Source organism: Myxocyprinus asiaticus, chromosome 28 (genome assembly GCF_019703515.2).
Source record: "Myxocyprinus asiaticus isolate MX2 ecotype Aquarium Trade chromosome 28, UBuf_Myxa_2, whole genome shotgun sequence".
In the NCBI taxonomy this organism is placed as follows: Eukaryota; Metazoa; Chordata; class Actinopteri; order Cypriniformes; family Catostomidae; genus Myxocyprinus; species Myxocyprinus asiaticus.
Genome location: NC_059371.1, coordinates 18,283,976 through 18,300,772, shown reverse-complemented (window position 1 = coordinate 18,300,772; position 16,797 = coordinate 18,283,976). Strand labels below are relative to the sequence as shown.

The following is a 16,797-nucleotide window of genomic DNA, read 5'->3' as shown; positions in this document are numbered from 1 at the left end:
GAGACCTAACCTACAAAAGTAAAGTCTGTTGTAGTGCACCGTGGTTTGTTAACATTAAGCAGGTCTGAGACACTTAAAGAATAGATGCACAATCCCAGATTCACTCCCAAAAGAACTATACAATGAAATTTGCAGAACTGCAGTGTTTTGCCTTTAAGTCAAAATGAAGGAAATTATTTACCTATATATTAAACCCTGTTCACTTTTTAAATACACATTCCTGGTCTTATTGTACAAGATTAATCAGCGTGTACAGTAGCTATCATCTAAATATTACCTAAGTAATCCTATCGGACTGGGAGGGGTATGTCAAGGAGGGGGGGCACACAAGGACCCAATTTAATGCTGGTTAATGTAATAAATGTTACTGCAATAATAGCAAATAATGATGGATTTGAAAAAGCAGCATTATCAATGGAATTCGTTAAGAAAACTCGCATTTAGTTCTGACCACCATCTTTTCACGATCCAATAAATTCCAGATGGACAGAATCAAGCCCCGCCCTACCCTTTACCCACTAGGAAATGCATGACATTACAGAAGTAAAATCAAATTTCATGTTGGCCTTAAGCTTGAAAAGTAAAACGAGTTAATTGGCAACATGGTTAAATCCAATAACACCTTTACAAGTGTTTTAATAGCAATGTAACAATTATAGTTGGTGAGTTTCAGCAGATTTAAATTGCTGACATTTACACTTTTGCTGCTCTGTAGACACTGATTTCACAGAATACATTCCGTGTTATGAAAATTTGCTGCTTGCATGCTTAGTCTCTGTCTGACATGTTGCAGGTTTTGTGTGTGTGAATGTGTGTTTGAGAGATGCTGTGTGGTTACTGAGTTTTACAATATGCTTAAGAGTGAAATGTACCAGTGTTGGTACGACACTATGTAAACTAGTTAATTTAAAGGAAAATTAGACTAGCTCATCATAGCTTAGTGAAAATATTTAAGGCATTTTGATTATTTGAAAATATTATGATATTTGGTGTAAACGCATATTGTTCCTTCCTATGGCCTTAAACTCCATAATTTCTTTGAAGTGTATTTGTTGCTCATTGTGTTTGTATTTAGCCAACTTAAACCTAAAAATAGGAGGACAAAAAGGAAACTATTTTTTTAAGGTTTTGGGTTTATTTGAACAGCTTCATCCCTGAATTCATTGTTTTATGTCTTAGGAATTTTTTAAATGTCTGATATCATTGAACTTAAATAAAGACCCATTTGAATTAAAAAAACTTGTCATCAAATCTTGTGGTCATTAATATGAGTGTTTCCTCTCTTATGTTTCTCATTGAAACAATATGAAGATACAAAAAAAAAATTGTTTTCTTTTAAGTTGTACTTTAGTAAAGATTAGACAGTTGTGATTCATTCAACACAGTCGACTGTTTTAGTGCCCTGATCTACTCTATCAAACATTATTTACGCTGTTTCCCTCTGGGTAACATTCTTATGGTCAAATAAGGGATGGACATCACAGTAATATATGACGACTACCAAAGGTGACTGGTGGAAATAGCAAGATTTGGACGTGTGAAGCTCAGCTGTTCTCTTCATTTATTTCCACTGGCCCTTCTCATAGTCCCACTTGGCTGAGAAGCTTTCCACAGGGTTCACCCGCATGTCCAGCATCCTCTTCACCTGCATAGCCTGCCACTCATCATCAAGGGTGTGAGGATGAGGGGGATACACTGAGAAAAAACAAGTAAATTTAAGGTTGGGACCCGAGACCAGATATTAGAAATCATTAGTTTAGTACATTAGTACTAGGACCTTGGATTGGTACTTGTATAGATTGCTAACTAGGAATCGGAGTTCCCACGTTCGTGAAAAACCTGGAAATATCAGGGAATTTTTAAATGGTGACTTCCAGGAGGATTTATAAAAACTTGCAGTCACAGAAGTTTAAATTGTATTTTTTTTTCTTTTTTTCTAGTCCTCCAGCAACTGTAAATTGCTATTTGTGGCTATAATTATTATTATTATTATTATTATCCTTGTCTAGGAATCACAAACAACTGGAAAGGTTTTTAGAAATTCATTGGACAAAAGGTGTGGGAATCCTGACATATAAACCGAAAGAGATTAAAACAAAACCAAAAAATTTAAATAAAATAAACCTTCCCTCACCAAAGATCCTTTGCCAGAGAACAACCAGGCCAGTGAACCCAATGAAGAAAAAGATTCCACCAACCACCGTCTTCCACTCACTGGATGGTTTCTTCATCTCTGCATATGTCTCTTTAAACATCAGCCTATACACTGCAATTCAGAATCATAGTGGCATTTTTTTTTTTCTGAAAGTATGGGGGACTACAACAGATCTGAAGTTTTCAGAGACTTGCATCTGTGAACCTTGCTTCTGTCAAAGGTTCTGCTCTTTGCACTGTCTCGTATATACATAATGTACTCTCATGAGTCAAGAGTCATGTTTAAAAGGATAGTTCACCCCAAAATTAAAATTCTGTCATCATTTGCTCACCCTCATATCATTCCAGTATGAATTTCTTTCCTTCATAGAACAAAAAATCTAATTTTGTGTTCTGTGGAGGAAAGTTATAAGGGTTGGAAATGGCATAAGGGTGAGTACATGATGCCAGAAATGTATCCCTTTAAGATTTCCCTCCGAGTGTACATAAGAATAGAAAGAAGACACAGGACCAGAAGTAGAAATGACCCTGAAAAAAGACAATGGAAAAAAAGAGACAAAACTAAGAAATACCAACGGGCAAGTTTTTCCTCTTTAGAGAGGTTGTTCCAGGGTCCTTTCTCCTTCTGCTTCAGGCTCTTGTCTGCAGCACTGAGGGTGTCCTGGTACGGTCTGTCTGGTAGAGGAGTGTCCAGACGGTCCCAGTACATGGGCAGAGACATGTCCGCCTGCTCTGTCACCTCTGAAAACAAAAACAGACATGGGCAATACGGAAAACAGTTAACTTTATATCATACAGCGTTTTCCTAACCAACCACTAGGTGGCGCCATGATTGTTCTAAATGACGCTGAACTGTTTTTTGGTCCCGGTTTCCACGTAAAAACTACTTAAATCAGCGATCCACATGAAGAACAACCAGGGGCGTAGATTCCGGTGGGGGATAATCAAAACAAGCAAGTACAACCCCCCCCCCCCAATATTTATACCATGATCAATGGAAACATGGGTAAATGCTTCACATTGCAACCTCCCCCCCCCCCCAAAGCCAAATCTACACCCTTGAGAACAACAACCATTTTAAATGTTAGTTGAAGTAAAAAATGAATTCAGGCTTAACTTATGCAGTTGTTGGCTGTCATAAAAGCTCGAAGAATTAAATTATATCAACGTTACGAAACTAATGAAATTATCGTTTAATATTACTGGAAGTTTACTGGAGTTTTTGGGGCACGCGAAAGTTTTTGTTGTTTCAAAGGGGGGCGTGGTCAAATAAATTTGAGAACCACTGCTCTAAAGTATCTGCACTATGGAGCCACATGTTTTTATTATTATTATTAGGCAATTTAATACGCTAAATGTTTGCTTGTGAGTGAAAACATGAGAATGGAAAATAAAAACAGGCTTCCGTTATGAATCGTAGAAAAGTGAAAGGTGGATTAGTAAGGGATGCTGTACAGTCAGCCAGTTGTTATCGCACAATAAACCATGGTATACATACATATATGCCTCATTCGGCTGGTTCTGATACGTCGACCACGGCGCCATCTTGGAGCGGTCAACAAGGAGAGCTGTTTGAATGCAAGTGAATGAAGAAGAAGCCTCAGACCATGCATAAACTGCTTTTATGTGGAAACAGTTCATCATATAATAAAATGATGGACTAGGTGTTAATTTTCAGTATGTTTGCCAAGATATATTAATTTGAAGAAGACTTTATTTGCAGTCTGCTTTGGGGGGGGGGGTTGTGGATGAGGGGGTACTCTTTTAGAAGTGAAGTCAGGAGTTTTTATATAATCCAAAATATTGCCCAGTGTTTATAGAAAATCAGACAATCTGAAATTTTGCTTGGAAAGACTCCGGACTGTTACAAACCGTATCTGTCAATTTACTTTCATGTGTTGACGGACAGCTCTTGAACGTTCCAATAGGGAATGTCAATTCAAGCCAGCTGACCCATAACCAAGGAGGTTTGGGTTAAGGACCGATAGTTTTGAAGAAAAACAGACGAAAATACACCTTGCCATCTTCACCAACATGCGATTGACGCTTCGTTCAATTCTTTGCAAGGTTGTGGTATTTATAAGAAAGGGGCAGGGTTTAAGGGGACTAATTGGAGAAGTCCTGCATACGTCACCAGAGTCAAGTCTGTCGTTTCACCGGAAGATCAAGTTTTTACATTTTGATTAAAGATTATGAGGTAAAAAAAAATAAAAATAAATAAAGCATATGCATGGATGAATCGTTCACAATAATATCAATAACATGCATTTAGAATATGCCGGGAAACATGTAATTTAATTTACAATCGTCTCCTGAGAGCAGTTAAGTGCATTTGTTGATGACCTGATCATGAATGAAACCTTTGTGATCGCCAAAATCGCAGGTCACAGCCAATTGCTTTAATCTGCCATCAAATGAATCCACAGATTCACCTTGCTATTGTTCAGCTTGCCGACAGATATGTCTCTCGTATGGGACATTTTTCTGCGGAGTAAAATACTCTTCAATGTTGCATCAAAATCCTTATTATCACCTGTGTCTTCCATTGTTGCAAATATGTCTTGCACATCTGAGCCACCCAAGTGAAGCAGCAACGCATGTTTTTGAGTATTATCCTTAATGCCAGAAGCACTCAGATAAAGTTTGAAATTGCTCACCCATTTTGGCCATCGCAATCCAATGCTGGCGGGGTCTGTCTGCACGTCAGACGGGGCGAGAGGAGGTAAATTCAGCGCCATCGCCATGTTGCTGATATTCCCTTTTTCTCTGTGTTTCAGTTTATAAATCCGAAAATCCAAGCGTGTTTCCATCCAGGTCCGTGATCCTCGTCGCCAGATGTAGTCACACACACGGGTTATAATATACAAAATAAATAAATAAATAAAACCCACCTTTATTCTCTGTTCTCCGCATACATTAACCTCTTAACCCTTAAATGTGTTATAAGTAAGCTTGACAACAAGTGTTTAAAATGAGTACTGCAGTCCAAATTTAAAATATTGGAGAGTTGTCTGACCCTCCCCAGACTCAAAGCTCATGCGAGTTGCCAGAATGTTGATATGCAAATTAGCCAATTCAGCATCCGTTTTAAAGGATTTCTGGGTTTTAAGCTGTCTCCATCTTCCAAAGGCATCTGCAGTATTTATCCTTGTTTTACTGCACCTCTGGTCATGGTGGTTTTTAGACAGATGGTGAGGCTTTTTAGGTCGGGTGGAATCTGTTATCTCTGATCCAGTTTGTTTGCTGGCTTGCATGGCTGCTTGTTGAAATCTGGCAACACAGCGGTGTCGAAATACTATTGGTGAGTGGGCAGTGGGTGGGATCACACAGGCCAAAACATAAACAGAAATTCCGTCCCGGAATGGAAACTTAAAAGTAGAATATACTGGCTGTAGCATTGTTATCGGAGAAGCCAGTATTTCAACTTAGCATGTTTCCAAATTCTCTAATGACATATTATGGTCATTTTATGATTTAGTACAGTAAAAATATTACATATTGCATCTTTAAGTCTGGTTTACACATGATGCTTCTGCAATAGTGCAGGGGAGCGCGCGGCAAAAATGACGTCATCGCGAAGTGGGCAGTCGTGCGCTAGACCTTGGCTGTCTTTTTCTTATTTTTTATCTATTGTCAATACCTTTTATGTATATGCACTTACATTTACACAATTGTTAACCTTTTTTGCATTCCCAATAAACAAAAAAATAAATAAATAAATAAATGAAATGAGACAAATGCGACCTCCGGAGGGCGCAGCCTTCCAAACATGACACAGCCCTTATTTCGCATGGCAGTGAACATGGCATTTTTTGTAACTGTGCGCGCGATTCCACATCTGAAAATGAACGACTTCGAGGCGACTCTGGCCGAACAGGTACTTCTGTACAGGCAACTCTATGATCCATCCATGCTGGACCATAGAGACAGCCAGATGGCACAGAATTCCTTGAAAGAAACTGCAGCCACGGTGGGGAAAGAAGAAGCAATTTGACGAAAGTATGGAAAAATCTGAGAGACAAGTTTGTCAAAACCAAGAAAAAAGTCCATGGAAGAAGTGGTGACCCAGGCAGATACAAAAACATTTAGCCAATTTTAAACGAACTTGGATGGCTGTGCCAGTCTGTAAAGCACCGGGAAACAGAATCGAATATGGAAGTTGAGGTGAGCAAAAAAAAAAACATTTCAGTTAGCCAGAATATAGTCTCATCTTCCTGGTGGGTCGCTGTTTGGAACATTGAGTAGATATATAGTACTAATTACTACTGTTGTATAACTGCTGTATATATATATATATATATATATATATATATATATATATATATATATATATATATGCAGGACAATGAAGACTACAGATTTGCTGTAGTTATGGCTGATATGCTGGCGAATGTGGACCCAAAGAAGAAGTCTGATGTGAAGTTCAAACTCCATCAGGTGCTTTTGAGGCTTTGAGGAACAACAGTTTGGAAAGTATGGAAAGTTTATTAGTTAAAATAAGAATTCATTTACATAGGATTTAAAAAATATTGGCTTAGATTTGTTTTGTACATACTGTTGGGTGTACCATGTTTTCATTCATCAGTGTCTTCACAAATATACACAGTCACTACACTACACTGACGGCGATAGACAGTAATTAACGCCATCCTGAGACATTTACATTGATGTGCAGCCATAAAGAGTGATCATTCTGTAATAACATTCTTTTGTCTCTATACATAAAGAGACATTTGCATTGCTAGGCAAACATAATCACCTGATTTTGTAAATGTGAGCAATTACATTTGCAGGAAGCACCCACTTTGTGCTTATGTCTAAAATAATTGCTTACATTTATAAAATGAGCCTACGATACCAGAAATAAGCCTATTTAATGAAAGTAAAGGCCCATGCTTTTTGGACTCAAGATGGCGCCGAGTATGGCTGCTGCGTTGCGAGCTCCGACACAACATAGCAATGGTTTGTTTGTTTTGTTTACAATTCTTATGTTTTTTGTCTTGGATGTTGTCTGCCTTATTGTCTACAACAGACAAACACTTTTGGACATTGGTTCAGCGATCTCACACCGTAAACCGGACTTCACATTCCTCAATGCCGACCCGCTGTTTACAAACACGCAAGCGGAACCCTTTGTCTGGGCAGCACGGCCGCGGAAACGCAGGAGGGAAAGGGGAAACAGAGCCGGCATTCTCATCAGAGTAAGACGCCGTGCAAATCGACCCCCGCTACCCACTATTCTACTGGCAAATGTTCAGTCTCTGGATAACAAGCTCTGCGAGCTGAAAGCGCGGATCTCTTTCCAACGAGAGACGAGGGACTGCTGCATTATCTGCCTTACGGAAACTTGGATGTCTGCGGAGATTCCAGACTCAGCCATTGAACCCACGGGGTTCTCCATGCTCCGAGCGGACAGAGCGAAAGACCTCTCAGGTAAAACTAGAGGAGGTGGTGTATGTTTTATGTTCAACAAATCCTGGTGTGATCAGAGGAACGTACATTCCACCAAGTCTTTCTGTTCTCCTGATCTGGAATTTCTTATGCTTCTGTGTCGACCATTCTGGCTACCGAGGGAATTCACAGCGGTCATTATCACTGCTGTGTACATCCCCCCACAAGCCGACACAGACCGGGCACTCAAGGAACTGCATGGGAGTATAAGTGAGCAGGAAACCGCGCACCCTGAGGCCGCGTTCATTGTGACCGGGGACTTTAATAAAGCCAGTTTAAAATCAGTCGCACCAAAATATCACCAGCACATTAGTTTCAACACACGAGGGGACCGGGTTTTGGACCATTGCTACTCTCCGTTCCGGGATGGCTACAAATCCCTCCCCCGCCCACCATTTGGCAAATCGGACCACTCTTCCATTCTGCTTCTGCCCGCTTACAGGCAGAAATTGAAACAGGAAGCACCCACCCTCAGAACGATCCAGTGCTGGTCGGACCAATCAGACTCTACGCTACAAGACTGTTTTGATCGCACGGACTGGGAGATGTTCCGGTCCGCCTCTGATGACGACATCGAGCTTTACGCTGATAGCGTAATGTGTTTCATCAGAACGTGTGTAGAGGAAGTGATTCCGACCAGAACTGTGCGAATCTATCCGAATCAGAAGCCGTGGATCAATAGCGATGTTCGCGCGGCACTTAATGTGCAGACCTCCGCTTTTAATTCCGGGAACGCGGAGGAGCATAAACAAGCCAGTTATGCCCTCCGAAAAACTATCAAAACAGCAAAACGCCAGTACAGGAGCAAGATTGAAGGACAGTTTAACACCACCAACTCTAGAAGGATGTGGCAGGGAATTAACATCATCACGGACTTTAAAGGGAATAAAAACTCCGCCATGAACACCGCTGCCTCTCTTCCGGATGAGCTAAATACTTTTTATTCTCGTTTCGAGGGAACTAACACCGCCCTCCTGGAGAGAGTTCTCACGGCCGAAGCTACAGAGGTTAGTTCACTCTCCGTCTCTGTAGCGGATGTAACCCGATCCTTCCGACGGGTGAATATCCGCAAAGCCGCGGGTCCAGACGGCATTCCGGGCCGCATCATCAGAGCGTGCGCGAACCAGCTGGCTGGTGTTTTTACGGACATTTTCAACCTTTCCCTCTCTTTGTCTGCAGTCCCCACATGCTTTAAAACATCCACCATTGTGCCTGTTCCAAAACAATCGAAAATAACTTGTTTAAATGACTGGCGTCCTGTTGCTCTGACCCCCATCATCAGCAAATGCTTTGAGAGACTAATCAGAGATTACATCTGCTCTGTGCTGCCTTCATCACTGGACCCATTGCAGTTTGCTTACCGCAACAACCGTTCCACTGATGATGCCATTGCATCTACAATACACACTGCTCTCTCCCACCTGGAAAAAAAGAACACTTATGTGAGAATGCTGTTTGTAGACTACAGCTCAGCATTCAACACCATAGTGCCCTCCAAGCTAGATGAGAAACTCCGGGCTCTGGGCTTAAACAGCTCACTGTGCAGCTGGATCATGGACTTCCTGTCAAGCAGACGCCAGGTGGTTAGAATAGGCAGCAACATCTCCTCATCACTGACCCTCAACACTGGAGCCCCGCAGGGCTGTGTTCTCAGCCCACTACTGTATTCCCTGTACACACATGACTGTGTGGCAACACATAACTCCAATGCCATCATTAAGTTTGCTGATGACACGACGGTGGTAGGTCTGATCACTGACAATGATGAAACAGCCTACAGAGAGGAGGTGCACACTCTGACACACTGGTGTCAGGAGCACAACCTCTCCCTCAACGTCAGTAAGACAAAGGAGCTTGTGGTGGACTTCAGAAGAAAAGACAGAGAACACAGTCCAATCACCATCAATGGAGCACCAGTGGAGAGAGTCAGCAGCTTCAAGTTCCTGGGTGTCCACATCACTGAGGAACTCACATGGTCCGTCCACACTGAAGTCGTTGTGAAGAAGGCTCATCAGCACCTCTTCTTCCTGAGACGGCTGAGGAAGTTTGGAATGAACCGCCACATCCTCACACGGTTCTACACCTGCACTGTAGAGAGCATCCTGACTGGCTGTATCTCCGCCTGGTACGGCAATAGCACCGCCCACAACCGCAAAGCACTGCAAAGGGTGGTGCGAACTGCCAGACACATCATCGGAGGTGAGCTTCCCTCCCTTCAGGAAATATATACAAGGCGGTGTGTGGAAAAAGCTCGGAGGATCATCAGAGACTCCAGCCACCCGAGCCATGGGCTGTTCTCACTGCTACCATCAGGTAGGCGGTATCGCAGCATCAGGACCCGCACCAGCCGACTCCATGATAGCTTCTTCCCCCAAGCAATCAGACTTCTGAACTCTTGATCTCCCACGATCAAAATACATCAGCCCTGCACTTTATTACTCTTTTATCTCACACCGGACTGTCATAAATTATATTACTGTCATTATATTATGTCTCTCTTAACAACTGACTATCAACCGACAGCCTGAATGTCAATACAGTACAATACTGTACATTAAGTATCTATATAGTAAAAAACAAAAAAAACAAAAACAGCATATTGTATACTGTACAGTGTATGTTATTATTTGTATATTGTTGAGTGTAATTATGTGTATAACAGATGTTTAAATTGTGTTGTGTTAATTTGATGTTTTAAGTTGTGTAATTATGTATAACAGATGTTTAAATTGTGTTGTGTTAATTTGATGTTATTGTAAATTGGTATATCTCTCATCACTGTCACGACTGCTATGTTGATCGGAACTGCACCCAAGAATTTCACACACCATTGCACTTGTGTATATGGCTGTGTGACAATAAAGTGATTTGATTTGATTGATTTGATTGATTGATGTTTAATAAAAATTTGAATGAAATGAAATGTTTAATAAAATTAGAAAAATATTTAAGACGTTGTTCAATTTAGTTTTATACATATGTTCTCATATTTATATTTGTTCTAATGTGACAAGTAATAATCTCACGGTTTAATGGGTTTTACGTGATTCTTTGCTTTTTTTTCATAGTGAGGGTTTTAATGAAGTGTACTGAAAACAAACATCATCATGTGTGTCCTCTCTGCATGCATGTTCAAGACCTGAATACTACTTGACAATTACTCAACCCCTTTAGTTTCAAAGAATAGTACAACGGCGAGCGTGTCAAGTATAAACGTCTCATCCCTTTGGGGAGGTGCATGCGCAGTCAGTGGAGGCTCGCAGTGCGGAGCAAGGCGAAAGTATAAACAAGGCTTAAGTCCTTCCGCCTGCTATCTTACTCCCCCTTGTGGGGCACTGTCCTACAGTATCTTAAATGATTTGTCATTTTCTTGGATATGACAGTTGATCAGTTTATTTACAGTCACCATAGCCGTCCCATCTGCAGCTGTTGCTTAAAGTCCCTATTGGAATGGTCAAGCGCCGTCCGTCAACACATGAAAGTAAATCGACGTATCGCGGCCCATAGGAACAGCTGCTAATGAGGTATCTACGTATAGACATCTATAATCAGGACACCGCAGCGATGCGGACGGGTCTTGTATCACCCTGAATGGGTTTATTTTGCTATAACAACCGACTGACTGTACATTATCCTGCTTATTACATGGCTACTAACCAAATAAATAAATACATGGACATAAAATATTGATTTGCGTTGAAATTATGTAATTTGAGTAGAAAGAAATCGGTGAACAGCTCAACCTCCGGTTTGCGCCGGAGTTCTGTTGGTGTTTATTTTGTGAAAATGAGCGTCCTACTCCTCAGTATTCAGCCTATTACAAGACTGCTTGCCAAATAAATGCACATGAAACATTGATTTGAGTTAAAATTATTTTATTAGCTTACTTGTAGAGATCGCACCGTGAGCACATTGTATGTTAATGAAATGGCGCAAAGTGCTTTTTGCTATTTTCCTGAGAAATAGGTAATTGCGCTAAAACGTTTCAAAACCATTCTGTTTTCTGTGTAAAGTCTAAATTGAGTTCCTGCATTTGCAGTTTGGAGATTCCAACAGCAGGTGGTAATAAAGTCTAAACTCTTAAAATATAGTGGAATATTAACTTATGTCCCTGATGATCAGAGTTGTAGCTGTCTTATGAAACAGTAATTTATGAGATTTGTGTTAAATATAGGTCATGGAAAAATTTTCTATTATTTTTATTATGTTTAACTGTATTTATAATCTAATTTGATTTGGTATTTTTCCATCTGTTGTCATAGAGTGATTTTTAAGTCACTGAAAAGGTGCCGGTGGAAGAAGTTGGAGAGGGTAAAATGTTTGTATTTGCGATATTATTTTTTTGACCATTTTGTTATTTTGATTATATTTTCGTTTCGTTTGAAGTGTAATTTCAATTTAGAAATATTTTTGGTTTAATTTTTTTGTGTTTTAATAAATTAATTACATTTTTCAAATCGAAATCGACTGGTAGAAGAGTGAAGTGCGTGCTGATACAACTAGCCATGATTTGTGTGTCAGTAGATGAAAATGATTAATAATACTTACATTCCCAATAATTTTAATGAAGCTAGATGAGAATGACGAGAATAACATTTTCTAAGCATATACAAGGAGCTTGTCCATTTTTCTATTATTCTAATTCATTGCATACAGTCCATTTACACTACGAACTTCTTATCAATGTGCTGTCTTTGTTTATATTGCTGGTGCTTGACAGGGAATGGACTATATAATAGGACATAGATGCTGCAATAACTGGAGAAGAACATGCTCACTGACTTTGCGCTTATGACTTATGGCTTAGCTCTGTGCTTAGTGCTAGTGCTCATAAAATAGGGCCATTAATGTCCATTTATTTACTTTTTTGATAAGTAGCTGTGTAATAAGCAGGGATAATGTACAATCAGTCATTATCGCAAATTATACAGATATAATGTTGTAAATAACTTGATTATGAGAGACATTTAATGAACATATACTAATATATTGTTTCAACCTTTGATTACCCAACATTACAGAATCAATTTGTTTTCAAAGAACATTCATTACCATGCCCATGGCTGGCCATCCTGGCACTGCTAGAGCTGAATGCAGCCACTGCCCGTCTGGACAGAAGTCCCCCTACACGCCTGGCAGTCAAACGCAGCATCTAAACCACAAGAGAAAGCAAAACACACACTCAAAACCCTGCACAACACCTGGCAGGCTGAAGTTAAATTCTAACAAAGCAAATTGACTATTGAAATTACTACTACTATAAATCACTTCTATGTAATTCACACTTTTAGTTACTCAGCAACCTGGGCCAACATTTGTAGGTCATCCTCTTAAAGGGGTCATGGCATGAGGAATCAAAGTTTCATTTATCTTTTGACATATAAGAGGTCATTGTACTATAAAAACATATTGTAAGCTTCAGAACTCAAAACTTCCTCCTCATTGCAAAAAGAGCATTTGTTGAAACCAAGCTGCCAAAAGGACTCGGTCTCTACTCCCTTCACAGTGACTACGTTTACATGGACACCAGAAAACGGGTTATTGTGAGACAACAGCATTCCCGTTTACATTCACTGTTTAAGCGGCGTACTCTTTACTCCCATATACATGCGGCTCAGTCAGTAAGCAGCTTTCTCCACAGCAACGTAATTTTCCCACAACACATGTGTAAATAACACACATGGCATACGAGGAAGACTTCGCTATTTTACTCTCTGTTGATTCGCTTTATTTCCAGATATTCCAGAGTTGTTGCTGTGTTTGTTTCCTTAACTTACTATCATGACCTGCAGCTGAATTGCAGCTACACAGTGATGGAATTTCCCTCTTACATAAAACTCCAGGATTCCCCCAATGTACAAGCGCATGTACGTGGACGTTAGGGACAGTCGATATTTTACTAAATATCTGGAAAAAACCGTTTTCTTAAGTGCATGTAAACGTGGTCATTGTGAAGTCACACTGTGGTAGACATTTGCATCTGACCGCCTTCACAACACATCAACGCATACTTTACCTTATCACTTCTGTAGCCCACCCAGTAGTGGTGAGCAATGAGATGGCAAGAAGAGAACAAGTCAGTCAAGAGCAGAAAGCCAATCATAACAGTGGGTGTTTATTGTCAAGTCTTAAAGGAGAAGCAGCACCAAAACAGACATTTTGTCAAAGAGGATCAGAATGAGGGTGGAGAATGATCATGTTTTACAAATATAGCAGTTTTTTGTGCAAGAAAATCTTTATTAATATTATAAGTGAACCTCAAGGAACATATTAAAATATAATACATAAATAGAAAAAAAAGGCATGTCATGACCCCTTTAATGTAAATACCTTCCTATGCTTGTGAGTTTTCCACACAATCTCTGTCTAGAGTTCTTTGAGTTCTAATGTCTTTCAACCAATTGTTGATGTTGCGAAAGTCTTAAATTTAGGAATTTTGCCATTTTGCTCTGTATTTCTGAGGTTCAACCATAATGCAACAGTATGAATAAATTTTTCTGAAACTGTAGGATAATTATATTGGATAGTTTAGAAAAATGAGATGTTCGTGTCTCCTGGTAAATAATGTGAATTAATGTTATAAAGGCAGAATTCTACATGCTGCTTTAGTTCCTCCTCCAGTTCTGGGCCAAATCCTAATCCCAGTTTGGTCAGTCTAGTCACATAATTATCTTTTACAGTTAATTACAGTAATGTAATTAACAACCTGTGTTTATGGGTGAATTTGCATTGCCACATTAAAATCTTCAGTTTCTGTTTTAATCAGATCAGTATTTGTTTGAATAAATGATCACATGCATTCAAATATTTTGTATTCATCAATGTAAAGTATGAACTTTCTGTACCCTCCATGTGCAGAGGCAGAAAGACAAACATGCTGAGATTAAAATGGACGAAACTGGCAGCAGTTCAAGCCAAGAGTTTGCAACGACCTCTACAAACTTGCAAAGAGAGAAATAAACAAATATTTAAAATATTACATTTACTATACATAGCTCTTTCATTTTCATGCTTTGAGGAATGCAGTTTTTACTCAAATATAGACACTAACAGCATTGCTTTATTACAGGCTTTATTACAGCCTTAAACTCTTTTGTTGCTTATTCTAAGTTTAGCAGATTCTCTGAAGCTGTTGAAAGCTGACCTGTTAATCCAATAATATCACAGCATGAAGAATACACAATTCACAATTAAATATGTTCTGTAAGTATTCTTTAAGTGCACAGATGCATTTTTCCTCCTGCCTTTTTAGTCTTTGCATTACCCTTCTCCCTCTGCTGCTTCTAGATGGTTTGCTCGACATACTCACAGTTTTCCTGGGAGGTGAGATGATAAATATGGCAGAATCACACACCAAAAAGAATGCTTGCAGAAACAAAATTGCACACTTGTTTTGTTTTATGCATATGTCACTCCCTGGGCTTTTGGCACACATAGGCAGGAGGGCTGACCATGGAAACACAGGCGTGGGTGGGGAATGGAAGGAGAGAGAGAGAGATGGTGGGAGGTATTGGTTTAGTAAGGATTTTAAACTGTGAGAGACTGTGCAATTAAACAATCTGAGCCAAGCATTTGACTGCACTGGTAACCAGGATGTCAGTGATGAAGTTTAACTCTTAACACATCCGATGTGTTCCATGCTTGTTCTGTTGGTTTACTTTATTACTTTTTGCAGTCTCTTACATTTACTATTGGTCAGAGGATAACAGTGCTTTTGAATCTGTATTTTGCCATGGATTGTTTTATTTATGGTCAGCATTCTGGGAAGTGGTCAACTTTCAGAGAGCAGAGGAAATGGAAGAGATCCTGAAGAAAATGGCAGGAGGGTAAAAGAGGAGGGGTAGAGAGAGGCGGGGAGTTTATCTGGATCATCTCCAGTTGGAACTGGGTTTTGCCTAATGCAACCTGAACTAAAAGTCTGCTTCACAAGTCTGGCAGTAAGCCTGCCTGTGGGTATATATTTCACAGCCCAACCAACGGTCACCAAAACTGGAAAGAGGAGAGCAAAACAGATATATAGCAGGGAGTAGTCTGCCATATGGTTCAAATAAGGACAAGACTGCAATGGAATATTCCAGCTCCTCCAGTGAAGTTCACCCACCTAGAATAGTAGTTCCACCACTATTAGGAAGATTTAGACAACTTTACAGCTCAAATAACACACGTTTTTGTATGAAATAATTCATATAAGCGCTTTAACAAAATACAATCTGCACATTTCTGATTTTGAACCCTCTGGAATGAATTACACATAGACTGCCATTGTACGTGCATTACTGTAAAAAAACAATCCAAAATGGAGGGAAGAAACAAATGTATCTTCTGTTGTAATCAACAGCATGTCACAAATGCCATTGATAGAACTTAAGATGTCTTTAAACCAGAATATTCCAGTGTAATAGAACAGTGCATGGTAGCACTTATGATGTAATCAATCACAGAGAACTACTCTTCATTATCATTCATGCAAGTACATCAAGCAACCTACATTCAAAATTAATTCTGTTAAACCTAGAATGACCCTTTTCCTACAAGCATTTGTGTTTACAGCTGAATATTAGCTGCTTTCATCTGTCGTTCATGCATGCTGAGAAAAACACCTTGAGTATGGGCTGTTATTGTCACTTTTTGGTAATATAATTTATGGCTATAGTTCCATGTATAGCAATTTTATATAACAATATTAAGTGATCTTATATTGCAATATTTCACTATATATCTCAGTAATACCGAGACATCTGAGCTGAAATCATACCTTTATGTGAAGATCAATTGTGAAAACTTTAAAAAGCCTCTAGGTGGCAGCAGTAAACCTCATTTGGTACAAGCTACAGGTTTTCCAGCATGCCTACAGTTGACACAGGGGGCAGTAGAGGGTTTGAGTGCTCATCCCTCCACTGGCCTTACATATAATGAATGAGTCTATACAGTATGTGCCTTTTTTTTTAATTTTTATTTTTTTTATTTTTTTGGCAAGGTACTCCGCTTTGTGACTGACAGGCTCAGTATGACTAATGTTTGGTTAAAGTTAGGGCCTTGCCAGCCTGTCAGGCACAAAGCAGGGCACCTTCTACAAATGGGGAGTCCGCATAAAACAATGGCCTTGATATCTCAGTGAAGTACCAGTGACAACTCAGAAACAAGTTGAATCAAGTAGAAACAAGTATTTGCACGGTTTATCTGCTTTGTGAA

At 39.7% G+C, this 16,797-nt stretch overlaps 1 protein-coding gene across 1 annotated transcript; it reads right to left on the bottom strand.

Moving 5' to 3' along the window:
- Positions 1 to 1,113: 1,113 nt before the first annotated feature.
- On the bottom strand, positions 1,114 to 15,080 carry LOC127418981 (cytochrome c oxidase subunit 4 isoform 2, mitochondrial-like). The gene is made up of 5 exons (XM_051659946.1): positions 14,915 to 15,080; positions 12,658 to 12,757; positions 2,731 to 2,895; positions 2,135 to 2,266; positions 1,114 to 1,695 (listed from the first exon to the last, which is right to left on the bottom strand). Exons 1-5 carry the CDS (start codon positions 15,038 to 15,040, stop codon positions 1,562 to 1,564), a joined length of 657 nt encoding a protein of 218 aa, XP_051515906.1. The 5' UTR covers positions 15,041 to 15,080; the 3' UTR covers positions 1,114 to 1,561.
- Positions 15,081 to 16,797: the final 1,717 nt, after the last annotated feature.